Source organism: Budorcas taxicolor, chromosome 11 (assembly GCF_023091745.1).
Source record: "Budorcas taxicolor isolate Tak-1 chromosome 11, Takin1.1, whole genome shotgun sequence".
Taxonomy (NCBI): Eukaryota; Metazoa; Chordata; class Mammalia; order Artiodactyla; family Bovidae; genus Budorcas; species Budorcas taxicolor.
Window position 1 is genome coordinate 62,589,357 of NC_068920.1, and position 21,788 is coordinate 62,611,144.

General features: G+C 52.9%; 1 protein-coding gene across 1 annotated transcript in view; it reads left to right on the forward strand.

The window, feature by feature from the left end:
- The window catches only part of CNNM4 (cyclin and CBS domain divalent metal cation transport mediator 4), a 38,516-nt gene extending 17,954 nt beyond the window's left edge, over positions 1-20,562 (forward strand). Inside the window, exons 2-7 of the mRNA XM_052649481.1 lie at positions 10,524-10,667; positions 10,903-11,037; positions 12,038-12,207; positions 12,413-12,509; positions 17,375-17,556; positions 18,082-20,562. Of these exons, the coding sequence (XP_052505441.1) occupies positions 10,524-10,667; positions 10,903-11,037; positions 12,038-12,207; positions 12,413-12,509; positions 17,375-17,556; positions 18,082-18,279 (926 nt within the window). The 3' untranslated portion in view covers positions 18,280-20,562. The remainder of the gene's footprint in view (positions 1-10,523; positions 10,668-10,902; positions 11,038-12,037; positions 12,208-12,412; positions 12,510-17,374; positions 17,557-18,081) is intronic.
- The last annotated feature ends 1,226 nt before the right edge of the window (positions 20,563-21,788 follow it).

Here is a 21,788-nt window from a genome sequence, read left to right on the forward strand (position 1 = left end):
AAGGGACGAAGAAAGTGTGGCCACCTTTACAGGGAGGCTCTAAACAGCTCTTTAAACTTTTTGGATTATGGACCTTATTAGGAAAAAAAAAATGGTTTTTTTTTTGTAATTGTTTTGGCCACTCCACACGGCATGTGGGATCTTAGTTCCCTGACCAGGGATTGAACCCTTGCCACTTGAGTAAGAAGCTCAGATTCTTAACCACTGGACTGCCAGAGAAGTCCTTCCTCTAAATTTTTAAAATTTCTATTTCCGTTCAAACACTGTATACATGTATGTTTTACTAATACAAATATTATAAAACAAAGCAAAAAATTTTTAAAGAAGTAAAAATAGAATAACCGCTCTTTTAAAATGTTTTGCTAATAGTTATCACTTCCTATCATCTCTAGCAAATACTTTATATATTTTCTCAAGGCAGAAAATACCCTTGTGCTGGGGTCCCTCAATACTGACAGTGGCTGTATGTCTATGTTTCACACAGTTTTCTTTGTTTTGAATTATTTTGGCCAGTCACTCAGCCCTGACTCCATCCTTACTGATGTCCCCCCAATGCTGGTTGGGGCGGCTGGTGGCAAGAGGGCCTTTGTAGGGGCCTCTGTCTTCACCCCGGGATTTCCTTGGTAAGCAGCTCTCTATCTTGCGAGCTTTGCTCCAGTTATGTTTTTCACATCATGTGTAAATCCCTGTCTGCACTTGCTCTCGATTTGCTAGAATATGAGTGAGTGAGTGTGTGAGTGAGAGTGTGCAGGAGCCCCGGAGCCCCTTGGTCAACCGTGATGGCTGGTGACCTGCTGGCTTGCAGACCTAGTCTGGACCCACCCATGGTCAGTCTGTGTAGTAACAAAAGCTAAAGTTGCTTATATATCCTGGATTAAAAATCCATGGAAACAGTGTCGGGGATAGGTACCGCCTTGGGAGATCCTGTCCTGACAAGCCATGTCTGCGTTGCTGTCTTTTTTTTAGTCTTTCTTTATTTGGCTGCGTCGGGGTGTTAGTTGTGGCACGTGGAATCTTCTCTGCGTCATGCGGGGTCTTCCCCTGTGGCTCACAGACTCTCTAGTTGTGCTCGGGCTTAGTGGCCCTGCAGGTTGTGGGGTCTTGGTTCCCGGCTCAGGGATCGAGCCCCAGTCCCCTGCATTGGAAGGTGGATTCTTAACCACTGGGCCACCGGGGAAGTCCCTGGGTTGTTGTCTTGCTCAGGGTGGCTGGGCTGGCTGGTTTCCTGGTCAGTCTGTGAACCCCTTTTACCTGTGCACTCCTGTGCAAGTGAGCGCCCGTGTCTCCGTTTCCGTTTCTCTTTTCCATGAGGCTGTCCCCATATCACTTTCTTTTTTTTTTTTTTTTCTGCTTTACTCTGTTTAACCCTTTTTCTTGCCATCCATTTTCATGTCTTTCCTTTTAAAAACCCACCAAAAGGCAGTATTTTCATTGGTGGTATTTACTGAGTAGCTTACTTATCGAGTACCTGCTGTATATCTAGACATGGAGGAATGAGTCAGCAACCACCAAGTATAACTTCTATAGGTGAGAGTGTAAACGCAGACACATCCCGGAGAAGGCAGTTTGGAGGTTTCTGTCAAATTTGCCCTTTGACTTAGTGACTCCACATCTATAAATGTTATCTCACATGTGCCAAATGAGGGATTATCCTTGGGGGCTTGTCTGCAGTAGGAAGACACCTGGAAACGATCGTGTGTCCATCAGCAGAAGCTCTATCCTGGCCCCTACCAGCGGATTTCTCCACGGGGCAGTTGAGGAGGCCTGTGCTACAGTGACGTCACCAAGTGCAACATGCCAGGTGCAGAAAGGTGTGCCTTATATTTTTAGTTAGAAATAGAAGTAGTGGATTTTATCATTGAAACTTTCAGAAAAGTGGGAAATGATTGAGAATTAAAAGAGTCACCCTCATCCTGCCACTGTAGTTTTTGTTGGGTTTTCTTCCAGTGAGTCAGCGGCGAACTAGATTGCTTCTCCCCTTCAAAACGAGATAGACTTCTTTTCTTTTCTGATTATAAATGGAAACATTAAAAAGTAACACAGGCTGACTTTAAACTCCATTTAAAATTCGACCCCATGAGCTGTAGCCTCTGTCCGTAGAATTCTCCAGGCAAGAATACTGACTCGAGTGGGTTGCCATTCCTTTCTCCAGGGAATCCTCCAGACCTAGGGATCAAACTAGGGTGTCCTGCATTGCAGGCAGATTCTTTACCATCTTACCCTTAAAAATGCATTAAGCCAAAGCAAAAGAAGCCAGTGTCACTCTTGCTGCCCTGTTTTGGAGCTGTCCGCTTTACACAAATGTAAATAAATAAATCTGTGTCTACATCAGCCTTTATAGTGGCTGGCGTACTGTGTCATAAACCACACTGGGTAGGACCCTCCTGGGAGCACCTTGCTCATGGCCTGGGCACTTCTTTTGTGTTAAGGTCTTAGGAGTGAAAGAAAACTGGCTAGGCCAAGGTCTTACATGTTTTACGTCTTGATGCATGCTGTCAGATCATGATGGAAAAATTTCATTGTTCTTTCCAATAGCGCTCTCTTCTAGTCACCATGGCCTCATATTTTAATTTATTAAAATGATTCTAATGAATTAAGGACCTCCTCGGTGTTCTTTTCATTAAAAAACTAAGAAGTTTTTTCACTGTTTTTTTAAATCTATTAAAAGTTTTATTTATTTAATTTTAGCTTGGGCTGCCCTGGGTCTTTGTTGCTGTGAGTGGGCTTTCTCTAGTTGCAGCAGGTGGGGGAATACGCTAATTGCAGTGCTGGGGCTTTTCTTTGTTGTGGCTTCTTGTGTTGCGGAGCACAGGCTCTAGGCACGAGAGCTTTAGCAGTTGCAGCCCTCGAGCTTGGTAGTTGCAGCTTGGGGGGCCTGAAGCAGGCAGGTTTCAGTACTTGTGACACAGGGGCTTCGTTGCGCTATGGCACGTGGCTCTTCTGGGACCAGGGACTGAACCCGTGTCTCCTGCATTAGCAGGTGGAGTCTTACCCACTGAGCCACCGGGAAAGCCCCTCTGTTCTTTTAAATTGCTCATTGATTAAACAGTTCCCTCCCGGCCCATCCCAGTCAGGCCTTCCCTGCTGTAGATGCTCTGCGGTATTCTTTCTGTGTGTAACTCTCCCACCCCCTGGAATCGATGGCACTGGGCTTGGGAGGGCTGTGCTTTGCCTCTCTGGTCCCTCTCCTGCCCAGCCCTGCCTTCCTGCTGGGCCTGGGCCGAGGCTCCTCCTGCTGGCTGAGGTCAGCACTATTAATAGTTAGCTTAATCCTGCCCTGGCCGGATGGAGGGGGGCAGAGGAGGGGGATTCCCAGGAAATGGGGGTGCCCCCTGTCTGCAGGTGCCGACCTCTGGCCCAGGGCTCTATCTTCTGGCAGCCTGGCCAGCTCCTCTCCTGGTGGGGGTTGCTGAGAGTTCAGGGCCAGCCCTGGAACCTGGGTTGGCAGGAGATGGGACCTGCGGGAGGCCAGAAAGAGATGCCGAGGACACCATTTTGGGTTGTGGGATCCCCGCGTCTGACCTGGGGCCCCTGGATCTTTCCGTGAGCAAAGGCGGCTAGAGCAGGTGAGTAGGGCCTCTTGGAGCTCTTGTGGACTTTGAAATCCAGCACCTAGTAACGTGTGTTTTTCTTATGGTCTTTGAGAGACTATAAAGGTTTTTTATGGAGGAGAAGAGGACACAGGCGCTTGCTAAAATGGGAGTTGTGGCGGGTTGAGGAATGGGCTTTCCGGTGCCCCTGGAGACCTCCCTCTGTGTTTCTAGCAAAGGCTTTGGAGTGTCTGCTGTGTGCTGGCGTTGGGTGAGGGGTGGTGGGAGGATGCTTGGAGAGGAGTGAGTTACCGTGCCGTGCCGTGCCGAGCTGCATCCTAACCTGGCTGGATGCCAGGCGGCTGATGAGACAAGCCCTGCAAGTACTGAAAGGAAGACCTGGGGCGCGGCGGGGGCAGTGAGTGTTCACAGGGCACCCAGGGCTGAGCCTGGGGAGGTGGAAGGGTGGAGAGGTGGGGGAGGGTTGCTGAGGAACTCGGGCAGGTTCTGGGTCCTCCCTCTTCTTGCCTCCTCTTCCCCGTGGGAGAGGGCAGCGAAAGAAGCCCAGGCTTGCTTGGGCTACTTGGCAGTCTGTGCCTGCCAATCGCGCCAGGGTTTCTCAAGGTCTCACATGCAGGTTTCTAACCTGGGCCAAGGCTGACCAGGGTGGAGCAGGCAAGCTTGCAGCCAGATATGGCCCAGAGGTGCCCTGGGGACAGCAGCTTCAAGGTGCCTCCGGCCGCACAGGAGTTTCCCCGTCCTTGCAGTGCTTGAGTGTAGAAGGCATGGGAAGCCCTAAGCTCCAAGAAGCAACGTTGAGAACGTTTGTAAGAGTTTCTTTCTTATGTGTTTCTTCCTGATTGTAATATTGACTATGGAAATGTTAGAATTTCTATTTAGGAAAGTATAAAAAAGAAAACAGAAGCCATACTGAATCCTCCTAGACTGGTTAAACTGTTTGAATTGCAATTGTCTTTTTTCTTTTTTTTCAGTTGGAAACACTCAAACATCAGTAATTTCATATGGCTCAGCCAAACGTAATCTTTTTGCTACATTTTTTCAGGGGGGGTGGGGGGTGGTGGTAATTAGGACTGCTTTGGAAAATGTGGGATTATCAGTTTTTGGAGTAGACACATTATGTCAGTTTACATGTTTCATTTCTCATTCCTGCTGCTGCTAAGTCGCTTCAGTCGTGTCCGACTCTGTGCAACCGCATAGACGGCAGCCCACCAGGCTGCCCCATCCCCGGGATTCTCTAGGCAAGCACACTGGAGTGGGTTGCCATTTCCTTTTCCAATGCATGAAAGTGAAAAGTGCAAGTGAAGATGCTCAGTCGTGTCCGACTCTTCATGACCCCATGGACTGCAGCCCACCAGGCTCCTCCGCCCATGGGATTTTCCAGGCAAGACCATCCCCCAAAACCCAGTTATCCAGTTGAATGGACATTCATAATCAAATGAGATGACTCCTTAAAATAAAATTCTACATTAGATTTAATAAATATCGTACAATGAGAGTCACAAGTCTGAGTCCTGAATTGATCCTCTTATTCTAAATGGTAAATCAGCTAACAGTAATTCCTGAGTTATAGAAGCTTCTTTTTTTAAAAAAATATATATTCTGTTTATTTCATTTGGTTGCACTCGGCCTCAGTTACAGCACATGGGATCTGGTTCCCTGATCAACGATTGAATCTGGGCCCCCTCCATTGGGAGCACAGAGTCCTAGCCTACTGGGCCCCCTGGGAGATCCAGAAAGCTTCTTGATGACTAAAACTCAGAAGGACTCTTTGCCCAGACTCTGTCCCTCTGCCCCTCCACCGTTGGTTCCTAAGGCACAACCACGTGAACTGTGTCATCCATTCCACGCGTGTTCATTGCACACCTGTTATGTGCCGCTCGCTGTTCTGAGTTCTGGGAACACAGACGAAAGCCTCTGCTATGATGGAGCTCTCAGTCTAGTGGGAGAAGATGGGCCATGAAACGATGATCGCAATGAACAAGCGCTTCCTATTGTTTATTCTAGGTGATAAAGACCCGGGTTGTGGGGCTGGAGGAAGGGTTGCAGTACTCAGTGAGGCCCTCTGTACTCAGTGAGGCCTGAAGCAGGGCTGAGCCGGGCAGGTGTTGGGGGAGGAGCAGGTCAGGCGGAGGGAGCGGCCTCAGGTGCTTGAGGAAGAGCCAGGGGGCTGAGAGTCACCTGCGCTGGAGAGGAGGGCGGCGTGAAGGGCTTTGGGGCCCAGGCCTCTGTGGGGAGTGTGGCGTCTCTGTGGAGTGAGAGAGCCACTGGAGAGTTTGGGGTGCAGCAGGGCTCCCCCTTGCTGCTGTGTGGAGAGTAGACTCAGGTCCAGGGTGAAGACTTGGGATCTCGCTCTTTGGGTGAGAGGAGATGCCCGTGGCTCAGCATCCTCATGACGGTAAAGAATCCGCCTGCCATGTGGGAGACCAGGTTCCATATCTGGTTGGGAAGATGCCCTGGAGGAGGGCATGGCTACCCGCTCCAGTACTCTTGGGCTTCCCTGGTGGCTCAGGTGGTAAAGAATCCGCCTGCAATGCGGGAGACCAGGTTCCATCCCTGGGTCGGAAAGATCCCCTGGAGGAGGGCATGGCTACCCGCTCCAGTACTCTTGGGCTTCCCTGGTGGCTCAGGTGGTAAAGAATCTGCCTGCAATGCGGGAGACCAGGTTCCATCCCTGGGTCGGAAAGATGCCCTGGAGGAGGGCATGGCTACCCGCTCCAGTATTCTTGCCTGGAGAATCCCATGGTCGGAGGAGCCTGGCGGGCTGCAGTCCATGGGGTCGCAGAGAGTCGGACATAACTCAGCGACTAAACAGCAGCAGCATGTGACAGTAGCAGTGGAGGCTCCCAGAAGCGGTTGGATTCTGGGTGTCCGTTGCAGGCAGAGCTGATGGGATCCGCTCAACTGGCTGGATGCAGAAGGGTAGAGAAGTAGTGGAAGCAGTTTATCCCCCCAGGCCTCCATCCACTTCCACAGGTCTGGGGCAGGAGGTTGACCAAGTCAAGGTCAAGATATTGGGTTAGCCAAAAAGTTGATTCAGGTTTTTTTCCGTAACGTCTTACAGGAAAACCCCAATATTAGACAACCATGTGGAGCTAGCTGTCAGCCAGCAGCTGGATGTGAGTCTAGAGGGCACAGGAGAGGGCTGCAAACAGTTGTTGGAGATGCCTTGATGTATAGTTTGTATTTAAAGTCTTGAGGTAATGGCCAGGTGCAAGGACTGAGCCCCAGGACTCTTCTCAGGAAGGAGAAGCAGCCCTGGGGTCAGAGGAGCACCAGGAGAGCTGTGCCTGGAAGCCGAAGGGAGGGAGGGTTTCCAGGAGGAGGGAGAGAGTTGCTCAGAAACTGCAGCCAGGCCCGGTCTCCTGGGAATGAGATGCCACCATCGGAGGTCATTGGTGACCTGGGCAAGGGAGGTTTTCTGGCCAGGGAAGGAGAAGGTTCTGCTAGAAGAATGGCCTCTCTGGAGACACATAAGTTAGGAAAGAGGCAAACACAGCCCAGGGTCCATACTCGGGTCAGCAGAGGGTGACCTCTGTGTCAGGGCCCCAACTGGCCAGCCACAGTTGGCGCCAGGGCTCCATGCTCTCAGCCTACAGGGCAGGGCTGGCTGAGGGAGGTGCCCCAGGTCCACTCACCTACAGGGTACCTACCTGGCTGGAAAGTACTGCCATTAGAGGGCGCCCACACCCACCAGTGGAGTCCACAAACATAGGTGCCCCAAAGAGGAGGCGAGAGGGCCGAGCAGGAACTGAGGAATCTACTCATTTCATCCACAGGAGGGGCATTTTGGTCCTTCAGAGAAGCTGCCTACCTTTCCCAGTGAGGCCCCGGGTGACTGGTGACCATTTGTGCGGCAGGGCTAGTTCTGAGCCTGTGGGTTAGTTAGAGGGTTCAACCGTTGTTCAGTCATAAGTCATGTCCGACTCTCCGGGACCCCATGGACTGCAGCACCCTGTCCTTCACTGTCTCCTGGAGTTTGCTGAAACTCATGTCCATCGAGTCAGTGATGTCATCCAACCATCTCATCCTTTGTCGCCCCCTATTCCTCTTGCCCTCAATCTTTCCCAGCATGAGTCTTTGCCAGTGAGTCAGCTCTTCCCATCAGGTGGCCAAAGGATTGGAGCTTCAGCATCAGTCCTTCCAAAGAATATTCAGGACTGATTTCCTTTAGGATGAACTGGTTGGATCTGCTTGCAATCCAAGGGACTCAAGAGTCTTCTCCACCACCACAGTTCAAAAGCATCAGTTCTTTAGCACTCAACCTCTTTATGGTCCAACTCTCACATCCATACACGACTACTGGAAAAACCATAGCTTTGACTGTATGGACCTTTGTCAGCAAAGTGATGTCTCTGGTTTTTAATATGCTGTCTGGGTTTGTCATAGCTTTTCTTCCAGGGAGCAAGCGTCTTTTAATTTCATGGCTGCAGTTATCGTCAGTTGGAGGGGAGGAACTGTCCTTTCTCTCCAGGGGCTCCGACTTCTAGGCTGTGAGCAGGGACCCCCTCAGGGGGGTCCGACACCCACCTGCTCCCGGGGCTCAGTCTGTGGTAGGGGCTAGGCGTGGAGGGCCCTTGTCTACCCTCTTTCACCACTTTCCCTTTGTTCCCTTTAATTTGTTTCTCCCCTTCATTTTTTTCTCAATTAAAAAAAAAAAGCTGTGGAAGTGAAACATGCCCAGCAAGTAGAGAGATATAGAAGGGTACTTGGGCCCTCCCTCAAACTCCAGATACCCCCAGAGGTGACCGTCGTCACCGCCTCCCGACAGTGGCAGGGCGGTTTAGCACCCCCACCCCGCATGGCTGCAGACGGCACCATGCATTCTGTCGCCTTGAAGTCTCTCCAGGGCTTCCTTCCATGCTTGGTCCATCCCGCTCTGCCACATTCTCCCGGAGCGGCAGTGGCCCCTGCTCCACTGCCTTTTTAAAAAATAAATTAATTTTTAAATTTTAATTGGAGGCTGATTAATTTACAATATTGTGGTGGTTTTTGCCATACATTCACATGAATCAGCCATTGGTGTACACGTGTTCCCCATCCTGACCCTCCCTCCCACCTCCCTCCCCATCCATTGCCCTTAAGGTTTGAGATTGTTGAATGTTCTGATGAACCCTTTTGCTTTTTCTGCATTTTGAAAATTACATCCATAGAAAAAGTTCCTACCCCTGAAATTCCCAGATCCAAGGTTGGGGACCCTGAATTTTGAGACATACTGCCAGTTTGGCCTGCTAAAATGAGCGATCGACCTGCCCAACAAACAGAGTGCCTGTGAGGACCTGTGTGTCTCCCCGACACCTGGTACTGCCAGGCTTAATTAGGACGTGTCAGTCCGAAAGTGTAAGAGCTGCCTTGCTTTAATCCTGGCTCCCCGCCCCGCCCCATGACGTAGTTTAATTGGCTGCCCCAGGCCCCTGGGGACACTGCTTCTTTCTCCAGAGGGCACTTCTGGACTGGCTGCATCCAGCAGGTGAAGAGACTGGGGGCTGGACCCTAGGCTCGAGTCCCTGACTGGCTGCTGCCTACAGAGGACCTTGGCCAAGCTCTTGCTGGCTCATCTCTCAAGACCCTTGGGAAAGCCATGGTTCTAGCCATGGTTCTGCCTGGCAAGGTGCTGAGAGTTATTTGACCATGTGCATGCGTGCTAAGTCGCTTCAGTTGTGTCCCACCCTTTGTGACTATAAACTGTAGCCTGCCAGGCTCCTCTGTCCATGGGATATCCTAGGCAAGAACACGAGTGGGTTGCCATTCCAGGGGCTTCCAGGGGATCTTGCTGCCCCAGGGACTGAAACTGGATCTCTTACGTCTGTTGCATTGGCAGGTGGGTTCTTTACCATCAGTGCCTCCTGGGAAGGCCTTGTTTGACCACAACTGGAAATCAGTGTACCACAGTGACTGGCACATTGTGGAAAAGTTTCATGAAAGGGGCAATACTTCCCCTGTCACATGTGGTGTACTCTGTGATTTTTTGCTTTAATTTATAAAATGCTGGTCACAGGAAGTGGCATTTCTCTGTTCCCCCTCCAAGGCCCATGGGAGTTGTGGGCTGGGCTTCCCAGGGACCCTGGAGACCTGAAGAACCCCCTCCAGGGACATGGTACAGAGTCACGGCTAAGATTGGGTCATGAAGGGGAAGCTGAGCGGGAGACCTGAAGAACCCCCTCCAGGGACATGGTACAGAGTCACGGCTAAGATTGGGTCATGAAGGGGAAGCTGAGCGGGAGACCTGACTTGACCTTCACGGCCCTCCGGCTCTTTCCCTTTTAGGCCTTTCCAGACCCGTGTCCCTGTGTGAGGGGCACATAGTCCCTTTGAACCCAGAGTGGGGGCCAGGCCCTGTCATTGTCACTTGCTGGGGTTCGGGACCTGCGAGAAGCATGGGACCCCAGAAGAAGGCCTGAGAAGCCTTGCCACTCCACTCAGCTTTGTGGGAGGGTCCTTCCTCCCCACCGTCTACCTCCTAGCTTTCTCTTGTTTTGGGTTCAAGGGTGGCCCTCCTCTAATTATAGTACTCTCCTGGCCTAATTATAGCCTGGGCTAATTTGTTAATGGCTTTGGGAACTGAGAGCCTTGCTTTGGGCAGGATCATGGCTCCTGGGTACACGCAGAGGAGTTTTGCCAAGGGGCACTGGCTGAAGGAATGTGGGTGGCCCTTGGGGCCCCTTGGGGAGCCCCGTGTCCACCCGGCGCACACAGGGCTCTGACGGATGCTGTCTGTGTCTGCAGGTTGTCAGGGTGGGGCTCTCCCCTTCCCAGGAGCCCCTGATACACCACACCAAGCAGGGACTTGCCATCTTCATTCTATTTAAACACATGATCCTAAATTAAAAATACTTTTGGTTTTCTTCTCTGTAAAAGCAATATCCGTTTCCAGTAAAACTTCAGGACTCGTGACCCCAAATGTGTTAATATTTTGCTCGAGGAGTCTCAGGACTGGTCCCTCTGCTCCTCCAACTCATTACGTTTTCTCCTCAGGGAAGTCCCACCTGGCCATCGTGCAGAAGGTGAACAACGAGGGCGAAGGTGACCCCTTCTACGAGGTGCTGGGGCTGGTCACCCTGGAGGACGTCATCGAGGAGATCATCAAGTCCGAGATCCTGGACGAGTCTGATATGTACAGTGAGTTCCCTGCCCCACCTGCCTCGCTGGGACGGACCCTGCTGTCCTGGGGTGGGAAGGCTAAGTGTGAGGCCAGGGCCGTGCTTCCTCCCGGCCTTCATGTCTCGGTCCAGACGCTGCTTGTGCTGCTTCTGGTGGAAGGAGGCCCCGCTCAGCTGGGAGCCAGCAGGTGGGCTCTAGTCTTTTCCCGCGTCCTCGCGGGACGCTGGCCTCAGTTCCAGATTTTCTCTTGCAGCTGACAACCGAAGCCGGAAACGGGTCTCTGAGAAGAACAAGCGCGACTTCTCAGCGTTCAAAGATGCTGACAATGAACTCAAGGTGAAAATTTCACCTCAGCTACTTCTGGCTGCTCATCGCTTCCTGTCCACAGGTAAGAGCAAGAGGGGGGCCCTTTAGGTAGGAGCAGAATATAGCCGTGGAGGGAGACGTCCTGTCTCCTCCTCCCCAGAGGGCTGTGGCAGATGAAGGGCCTGGGCAAGCTTGCCTGTCTCTGGAAGGGGGCAGGGCGTTGTCCCTCCATCTGCCCCCTGACAATCCCTGGAGTTTATTTTCCAGGGATTGCTGGAGTTGCAATTAATGAGTTGCTGCTGCAAACTTCCGGGAAGCGTCTGGGTTTGTTTTGGAGGTTTTGTACTGGGAGGATGGGAGGTGGGCACCAGGATCCCCACTGAGGAGGGAGAAGAAGGCCCTTCCACATGCCGCCTCCTGGTGGGTGTACCTGCAGCCCTGCCGGCTCATCCTCTCCAAGCCCCTGGACCCTGCTCTGTTCTCATCTCTCCACCTCCCCTCTGCCTGCATCTGCTGGGTCCCACGGGACCTGACCTCCCAGTCAATCATTTTTCTCTCTTCTCACCCCTGATTCATAGCTCCCTTGGAGACCTGGGTGATTAAATAGGAGCATGCCTGCCCGCCCCATCCTCTCCCCTCACTCTTGGCTTCCTTCCCACCCTCACTTGCTGAAGCTGTGATCCTGTGATTTTTCTGCCAGGATATGGATGCTGTGGACTCTGACAGCAGCACTAGTCATGTGTACTAGGCACCTCCCACATGGCAGGCACATCTCTCAGTGTCTTACGTCTGTTATCCCATTTCAGCAAGCAGTGACCCCATGAAGTTTTAAATCCCCATTTTACAGTTGAGGAACCTGAGACTCAGGTGAAGGAATGTGTCCGCGGTCATGTTCTATTAGTGCAGGAGCCGTGGTTCCAGCAGGCAGACAGCTTCATGTTTGCTGAGGCCGGAGCCAAGGGTGCACCCCCAGCCCGCCCCAGGGAGGCAGGGCCAGCTGATGAGGAGCTGTCCAGCGCAGGTGTGACCAGGCCCCAGGTGCCACCTGGCCGCCTGTGAAACCCACCTCTCTCCTCCTTCAGAGGTCCCCCAGTTCAGCCCCTCTCTGATATCAGAGAAGATCCTGCTGCGGCTGCTCAAGTACCCAGACGTCATCCAGGAGCTCAAGTTTGACGAACACAACAAGTACTACGTCCGTCATTACCTGTACACTCGCAACAAGCCGGCCGACTACTTCATCCTCATCTTGCAGGTGGGCCTGCGCCCCCCGTGTCTGTGCTGCCCCCTCGCCTGCCCTCTGCCCACCCCCCGTTGCCCATCCTCCTCCCAAGGGCCCCCTTGGCCTCCTCAAGGTCTCCCGGGGTCCACGCCCACTCACGCCTTGCTCCTCCCTTGTGCCTCAGGCTTTTCTCCCTGGTGGTGTTCTCAGTCTGTGACCTTGACCCTTGCTCTTTCAGGGGAAGGTGGAGGTGGAGGCTGGGAAGGAGAACATGAAGTTTGAGACGGGTGCCTTCTCCTACTATGGGACCATGGCCCTGTCCTCGGCCCCTTCTGGTGAGTCGTTGGACCGCCCCCAGCACGTCTGGAGGGGGTCGGGATATGGACAGGCTGCCCCCCCCGGAACCTAGGGCCGTCTACAGGCTCGTTGCCCAGGTGCCCTCAGGGAGGGGAGGCCAGTGAGGGTCCGGGCTTTGAGGAGGTAGGCTGGAGAGATGATTTGCCCATGGGGACAGGGGTCCGAGGGTGGAGGGAGGAGATGGGAAGGGGATTCTGAGCAGAGCCTGGAGGGGAGTGGAGAGTGCGTTCTGAGATGGTGAGACCAGCCTGGAGGAGACAAGGGAGCTGGTGGGTGTGTGTCAGGGAGGCCCAGGAAGTCGATGGAGTTCGCTCATGATACAAAGCAGGAGGCCGTTAGTGGCCCGTGAGCAGGGGGGGCCCACGCCAGCAGAACGGGCGAGCTGGGCAGGCAGGCCGCCATCCAGTGGGGAACAGTTGAGAGAGAGGCAGGTGGAAGGAGGCTGTGTGGCCTCACTAGTGAAGACCAGGCCAGGGGCGTCGGATGGGGTAAGGAATCCGAGGTGCCCATGGCCGGGGGCCAGGCCAGGGCCTGTTGGCCATGCAGGAAAGGGGCTGAGCCACCGCCTCTTGGTTGAGAGTCGGCTCTAATGGAATAAAGGAGCTTGGGGACAGAGAGAGGACTGGCAGCCCCTGAGAAGGCCTCTCTTGCCGCCCCAGTGCCCTCTGCTTCTGCGGTGGGTCAGGCTCCTGTCACCAGAGGGGCCTTGTGGCTGGAGTGGGTGCCCTGCAGACAAGGCCCAAGTGTCACCCAGCTTGGCATCTCGCTAGTGGTGTGACGCCTCCAAGCCTTGAGAGCAGCCGCGGTTCTGCGGGCTGGAGAGGGGAAAGTCTGTTTTGGTGCTGAGCGGCGCGTGGTAGGGGGATGGGCGCCTCCACACTATGCCTGCTGCTATCCTTTTGGGCGGCCGGGCACACATCTACCGGCATGAGCAGGCGCCTGCAGGGAGGGGGATGGGAAACAAGGCTCCTGAGCCGGATTTGGGAACAGGTGCCCCTGCCCAGGTGCCCCAGGCCTGGGGCGACGTCTCTGCCCCTCCCAGGAGGACTTCTTACCATCCAGCTTGGGGAAGCCGTCTAAAGCAGGGCACACCATCACAGGACATTCCTCTAAGCGCTTTCTCTGCAGCGGTGCCTCAGAGCCGGGTTGGGGGCCTGGGCCCTGTCTTGACCTGGAGGCCCTTGCTTTCCACTTGCAGTGGCCGGCAGGGAGGGGAGATGACTTCTGGGGGCTCTGTGTTCACTGTGAGAACTCGGCTCACTCCGCCAGCTTCTGCCCTTCTCTGATCAGGGCTCATTTGTGGGCTCTGAGCGCCCTCCCCGGCAGAGCCAGTGCCCCCTCTCTGCTCAAGGCAGCCCGGCCCCCAGCAGGGCTGCTTCTCCATGCTGTTCCTGTGGCTCTGTGTCCACCCCACCCATCACTGACCTTCTCCTCTTTTGCTCCAGTACCTTCCACCCTGGTTGGGTGTCCGCCTGGCAAGCGGAACTCCCTGCTCTCCTGGCTCTCAGGTAACAAGGCATGGCTGGAAAATGTGCACTGCCTCCTGTCGCCTGAGCCTGCACCCTGCAGCTGCGTTAGCCTCTCCCAGCAGGCACTGGGGCCGCCTGTGCCCCCTCCTCCCAGCACCCCGCCCGTTCACGTGTGTGGGCCAGCCTGACAAGTGTTGGTTCTGCTTGACCTGGGGTTCTGTGTTACTGTGTCCCTTTGCCCAGGTCCTGGAGGGGTTTCCTCGAAGGTCCTTCAGTCTTTGAGAAGACTCGTGCACACGCACATACCCCTGCAGGTGACAGGCTGGGGGTGAAAGGCTGTTCCTGGCCAGGCCAAGTGAACCCTGCTGCTCAGGGCCACACAGACTTCAGCAGGATCACTTGTCACCTGTCAGTGTTCTTGCCTGGAAAGTCCCAAGGACCGAGGAGCCTGGTGGGCTACAGTCCATAGGGTTGCAAAGAGTCGGACAAGACTGAAGTGATAGGGCACACACATATGCAACTTTCTCTAAAATACACTTCCCACCTTTCCTCACAAGCTTTGCTTTTTTTTATTCTGTGGCTGAAATGGTGTCCACCGGCCAGCAGGAGGCAGCCTCTGGGAGTTAGAAGTGCGGCCGCTCAGACTGCCCTAGTTGAGTGGCGTCTCCGCCAAGACCGGCTGAATGGTTCTGGGAGCTGACTGACCTTCTCTGAGTCTTGATTTCCTCCTGTGAAACGGGAACAAGACATGTGCCCACTTGTTAAGAATTGTTGGCCACAGTAGGCAAGAGAATTGCTATAAAATGTTTAGCTAGAGCTCAATTACTACTTGTACTTTCTCTATTATAGTCAAACCAGGAAGTATTTGGGAAAAGACCAAAGGCCCTGTGCTGTTTCTGGCCTTCCACAGGTCACACTCCTGAGTGCTGAACCGGGGTCGACGGAAACCGTGTTGGCCCAGCATCATTCAGTTCATGGGATCCCCGTATCCCACGTACGCTGGGGCAGCAGAGGTCCTGCTGGCAGACCCGTGGCCTGGGCTGCTGAGCCCGGGGGTGAGGAGCACGGCGAGTGTCTCTGGGCTCCAGTTTTGGTGCAAAGCTTCAAGCAGCTCCCGGGACCCTGGCCATCCTAGAAACCTGTCACTTCAGGCCCTTGTTTCCTGTTGATGTTCATACAGTTCGGCTACTTTCCTTCCTAAATATACGAAAGCGCACCTAAAAAAAAAACAAACGGATTCTCTTAAAAAAGTAAAAAGGTGATTTAGCAGTCACTGGTCCCATTCAGACGCAGCCAACTTTTGGCTGTGATGAGTGGCCTTTGAGCAGGAGGCTGCCTGACGAGAAGAGTGGACCGTGTCACTGGCCAGCCCCTCAGCCTCCCTCTCCTCGCCTGCACTTGCTCCTGTCTCATAGATGGCGGGGTTGACACACACATGGCTTGAATCCTAATGTCCTTACCTGATATGGGAACCGAGACTTTTCCGTAAGCTTTCTAGTTAGAGCTGTGCAGGGTCTCACCAAGCAGAGGTGCCTTCATTTGTTACTTCCCCCTTATGCGTGTTCATGGGGGTCTGTATTCTAAATAATGGCATGATATAGACCTCTTTATGGAAAAACTTCTTCTGTGTTTAAGATTATGTCCTTAGAATATTTTTTCCAGAAATGGAATTACCAAGTCAAAATTACCTGTGGTTTTCTTTTTTGTTACTTTTTTGGGTTTGTTTTAATAGTAACATAGCTTATTTAGAAAGTTAGAAAAGTAGGAAAAATCCTAAGAAAATGAAATATCATAATTTCATTATTCAGAAACAAAACTTTGTATTTTTTAAATTTCTAGGACCTCTGTTTTAACACACCATGTGACTAATGTATGTTGGTTTAAGTTCACTCCCTGTTTCTGGAGTGTTAATAAGCATTAATTAAAAGCATTCTGTCATCCAAATAATTAATGTTAAATAATAAGAAATATTGAACTTCAAGGTGTTACTTAAGTTTGAATGAGTGATAGATGCACATGGTCCTCTAGTGGTTGTATACCACGGGTCCCCAACCTCCGGGATCTAATGCCTGATAATCTGAGGTGGATCTGACGTAATAATAATAGAAATGAAGTGCACAATAAATGTAATGTGCTCGAATTGCCCCAAAACTATCCTCCCTCACCTCGGTCCATGGAAAAATTGTTTTGCATGGAACCGGACCCTGGTGCCAAGAAGGCTGGGGACTGCTGCTATATGCTACCCATCATAGAATATCCAGACTGTGTGTTCCTGGTTTTATGAATGAAATTCAGATGTGGAGTGTTACTAAATACAGTCTCATTTGGTTCAGTCAGTCACCCAGACTCAGTGGTTGCTTTTTTCACTGGGCTGTTTGTTAGAATAGTTAACTGAGTCATTAGTAAGTTAGCAGTTAACTAAGCAGATCAGCTTAGTCCACTGCCTGTTTGTTTAAAACAAGCCAGCATGCCTTCACAATTAACTTCTTGGTGCATTTCATTGTTCTCTGACTGTTCCCCCAAAATATGAGCTAATGAGGTACAATAATGTGTGTGCCCTTCCTTTTGCAAAATAAGGAGCTGGTTCCTTCCTCATTGGAAGTTGAGTCATTCCTCTTTCCTGGTTACTATCAGCTGAGTGAAGCCTGTTCTGCCCTGAGTGATGGGAAGAGGCACTGCATAGCTACCCCAGGGCTCTGCCTCCTCGGACAGAGACTGGGACCAGTCTCCAGACACCCCAGCATGGGAAGCTGGAGCTCTGGGGCCTCCAGGTTCCTGTGAGAAGAGTGTGCCGCCTCCATCCCCCTGCTAGACTGGCTGGGCTCAGCGGACACAGGCAGGACTGTTTCACACACAAGTCTCACAGAACACGCTTTTGAGCTCTTACAAGCGTTGTAAGATACGAGCAGGGTGGCACGTTGGGGGTGTCTGTGTGTGTGGTGAGAGAGTGCAAAGAAGTTCTTCCTCTCCATGTAGTTTAAAAGTGTGCAGTTCACATCCCTTGACAGAAGCAGTCATCGCGGTGCTATCTGCCACACTCGGGCCACCTTTGTGTTGCCCCTGCCTTGTTAGTTGTCGGGGAAATGAGGGCTTTTGTAGACATAGACTTTCTGTGTCTCAGCTTTTTGCTCTCTGTTTTGTTCTCTGTTCGGGTAGACTTTTGAACACTTACTGCACAACACTTCTAAACAAACTAACTCATTTGCTCTGATGAAGTCAGACCTTGCAGTAAGGGCTTTGTTTGCACCCGAGAACTCCTTCCCGTTTCCCGTGAGGGCACCACTGCCCAGGCGCCTGAGGGACGCGGTTGGACCAGGAGGCTGTGCAGGGCACCAGGCTGGCCGCTGACCTCACGGTCTCTGTCCCCGTCACAGACCGCTCTCCATCGCACCCCACGGCCCTCAGCCGCTCGGCCTCCCTCAGCTACCCAGACCGCTCCGAGACGGCGAACGCCGTGCCCTTGGCAGGCAGCAGCAACCAGTTTGGCAGCTCGATCCTGGGCCAGTACATCTCTGACTTCAGCGTGCGGGCACTCATGGACCTCCAGTACATTAAGGTGAGCCCTCTGCCTGGGGCAGCCCCACCCTCTGCCTCCGGGGTGTCTGGATCACTCTGCCTCCAGGCCATTGGCAGCTTCTTTGATCCACGGCACCCAGCATGGATAGGCTTCCCAGGTGTAGCTAGTGGTAAAGAACCCGCCTGCCAATGCAGGAAACACAAGAGACATGGGTTCGATCCCTGGGTCGGGAAGATTCCCTGGAGGAGGGCATGGCAACCCACTCCAGTATTCTTGCCTGGAGAATCCCATGGACAGAGGAGCCTGGCCGGCTACAGTCTATGGGGTCGCAAAGAGCCAGACACGACTGAAGTGACTTAGCACACGGCACATGCACCCAGCACGTGGGCCTGGACCTGGGATGTGTGTCCTTCCTACTCTAGCTTCTCAGTCTTTGGGGGGTGGGGGGGGCGGCTTCTGATACCCTCTGCCCTGGGTCATGCCCACTTTCCTGGACTCAGCTTCTATCCCCGCCCCCCAACCCTGCTCTCAGTGACCACCCCACGCCTGCCCACCCCCCTGCAGATCACCCGGCAACAGTACCAGAACGGGCTGCTGGCCTCACGCATGGAGAACTGCCCCCAGTTCCCCCTGGACGGGTGTGCTATCTGCACCGAGAACTCAGCTGACAAGGCCGAGCCGCTGCCGGTGGATGAGACCACGAACCTGCTGAATGAGCGCAACTCCTTGCTGCACAGGACGTCTCACGAGAGCGCCATCTGACAGGAGGGCCCGGGGTCCCCCGCCAGCCCCGCGGGGGCCTCCCCAGTGGGCCCACAAGAAGACAGGGAGCCTGTTAGGCCGGAAGGGGTACAGTTACCTTGTCTGACTGAGCAGCCGGAGGGTCCCCTGCCTGAGGGGGATCTGGTCTCTGACAGGGACCTCTGAGCAGCTCGGAGGTGGCAGCTGCACAGCCCTGGACTGTGGGGCAGTATACCGGCGACCAGGAACGCTTCTAAACTCAGCTCATTGCACCTCTTTTTAAATATCACAGGGGGAAGGGAAGACAGGGTTAAGGAACTTTATTTAAAAGCAATTTTTTTCCCACAAAAACTTTAAAAGGGGTAGGGTTTCTCACCCCAGGAAGCAATAGCCATAATGTGCTCCCAGTTGTGACCTCCTGGCTGCATCCCTGACTCAGGGAGCCACCTCTCCCTGCTCCTCTTCCACGCCCTCCAGAGATGGCACCGCTGCGGCTTCCTGGAGGAAGATTTCTTCTTGGGAGAGAAGACAGTTCTTCCCAGGAAGCAAAGAACCAAATAGCGCTGAAAAAAACTGCCTGGACACACGCTGAGGCTCACCTGTCGTCACCGAGGCCAAGGGATTTTTCTGGGAACCATGGTCAGGGAGGTGATGCTCCCAACTGTGGAGAGGAGCACGCCTCCTCCTGTCAATCGCTGGACCCAGGAACCTCCTAGAACTCTGCTGATGGGGTCTCCTGGTGAGTTGGGCTGGGCCAAGGCCTCTCAGCCCTGTCCCCACGATCTGCCTCACATCCCTTTGGACAGCTCTCCACTTGTCGTGGGGCTGACTCCAAGTGTTAGGCAGGGTCTCACACTTTTAAGACTGCTAACCAGACTGCTCCCAGGCCCTGCCCTCAGTTTCACCAAAGGTTTTCCCCAGGTGGGGAGAGTGTCTGTGTGAGAGGGGCTTACCTGTGATGCTCCTTTCGGGGCCAGGAGGGAACTTGCTCATGAGCATCTACGTTGTTAGCAATCAGTTTATCCCCCTCCCACCCCATGGCCAAAGTCCAGTCTTGTTACTGACCCACAAGACTCCCTGCTTCTAATTCCAAACCCCAGTGTCTCTTAGGGATTGAGGTCAGGAGGATGTGTAGGAAGCCAACCCAAGTGGGTTCTCATGGCCTTTCCTTTGTGGCCGAGGCTCACCTGACCTTGTTCACGCACTTACAGAACTCAGGAAAGGAGGTTTCCACCTAGAAGGCACTCAGCCAGCAGCCCTGTCCTACATGTGTGAGATCCTAGTGTGAGCTGTTATCCAAGTCTTTGCTGAAGCCCGTGGTACTGGACCCTGAATGCCCCAGCCCCATCTGCAGTCCTGCACCATCTTCTGAGCAGCAGGCTTCCTACTGTCGGGGAGGCTATGGGACCAAGGTCCACTCTGACCCTTTGGTTGGGAACACTTCCTGAGGGGCCTGGAACAGACGAGGGAGCCTCGGCAAGCCTTCCCGCATATTATTTATTCACTTCTTTCCTCAACCCGTGAGACCTGGAACCCCAAGTGCTCTGTTGGCAATGACCAGAAAACGCCTTGCACCAAGTATGCTGGGCCCTGGTCAGTTTAACAGGCCTTCCCAGTGACAGAAGTGATTCCTACAATTCTGGAGAGAAGGTGGTGACACCTATGGGTTCTCAGCCATAAGGAAGACACCAGACCTTCGTGCCCTGTCCAGAGAAACCCCTTAGTTTTCTCCAGGAGCAGCTTGCTCTCCACGTCCACGTGGGGTCTTGCAGTGCGGTTTTCCTGGGGCCTGAGTGCTGCCTGAGCCCACGCACTGCCCGAACCTAGTGTTTGTGTGTGAAGTCCATGGAGCAGGTGCACACACTTCCACTGCTACCTCTGTGCACACACAGATGCTCTCAAGAGATGGTCCCTCCTCCCCACCTCTCCCTGTCCCCATTTATAATCACTTTCGGCGGAGGGTCATGGTTATTTCCAAATATTACTGGTCCGATGACTTCCTCTTCCCAGTGCAATTTCTCATTTCCTATTCTAGCCTCTGGTTCCTGGGCTGAGCCGTACCCTGGACCTGGCCCAGCCCTGCGCGTCTTCCCGTGGAAGGGGGACCTCCGCAAACAGCAGGCCTCCATGTGGGTAGGCGAGTCACAGCCACCGTAGCAAATAACTCGTATTTATTTTGCATAAGATTTTAATTTGTATATTTTTGTGATTTATTTTGGCATTGTTATGAGTTTTGACTCTCGGGGAGTTTTGTTGTTATGACTCTTGTGTCTTTTGTCACAAAACAGTGATAATATTTGCTAAACAATATATGGAATTTATTTTTGATTGGTAATAAAAAAATGAAATATGGATAAATCTTGGAGAGCCTGCAGTTGGCCTGTCTGAGCTCAGGACTTGTCACAGAGCTCGAAGTGGCTGTGCTTGGCTATGACAGGGCAAGAGGCAAGCATCCTGGGACTGTTCAGCACTAAAAATAATGAAATGGAGACATGTAACTTACAAAAACATAATCAAGGCTGTTGTCACAGGAGCTAGAGAGTGCCAGCTGCTGCTAGACCGGTACGGCAAGTGTGCTCAACTGCCACTGTTACGAATTCAGTAAAATGGAAACCAGAGGACCAAGGGCAGCTGGAATGGGCAAACTGCCCCTCCTCTCTCCTCTAGGGGCTAAAGGCGAAAGGTGCTTGATCTAAAACTGGGATCACATTGTCTAAGAACAGCAGTTGCCTCTCGGTCCAGACTTGGAGGCTGGTCATGGTCTCCAAGTTGGAGTGCCCACCCCCGGAGAGCCCACCTAGAAGGGACCTCACTGCATCCACTCTGGAGGCTTCAGTCGGGCAGGCTCCCACAGCGCCCCCACGTGCCTAGCTGGAGGGTACAATCGGGTGCACCCAGGCCAGGGGCTCAAGGAACCCTGGCTTAAGAGGGGAATTGGGGGGATGTTAGGCATTGGGTAGGCAGAAAGGAAAGAGGACATTTCAGACAAAAGGAGCAACAAATGCAGAGTCCTGTGTATAGGTGGGCAAGAGTAAATTTCATTCATCCAGCCGTCCCACACACGTTTCAGCCTCTGCTACATGCCACATGCCACCAACCCCTCAGGCTATCTTCTCCACCTGGAACATTCTCCCAGGTCTTTGTGAGGCTCACCCCTTGCTTCATCTAAGCCTCTGTTCAAACGCTACCTCCTTGAAGAGGCCTTCCGCCATCAGACCACCCAAAAGAGCTTGGCCCCCATCCCTCTGTCCATCTCCTCATCTTGCCTGGTTTTTTTTCTCTGTAGAACTTAACTGTCACGTATTAAAATAAGGATTTGTGTATTTTTTGTTGTCCTCACACTAGAGCTTAAGCTCCAGCAGGTCAGGGCATTTGTTATTTCAACTGCAGTCCCAGTGCACTGCAAGCACCGGATGCAGGAAATACTTGTTGAATGAATGAATGAATGGGCCTTACCAGAAGGTAAGTACCGGATTTTATTGGAGGGGAGCATGCTGCTCCTATAACTTTGATTGAACCCAGTAACGATG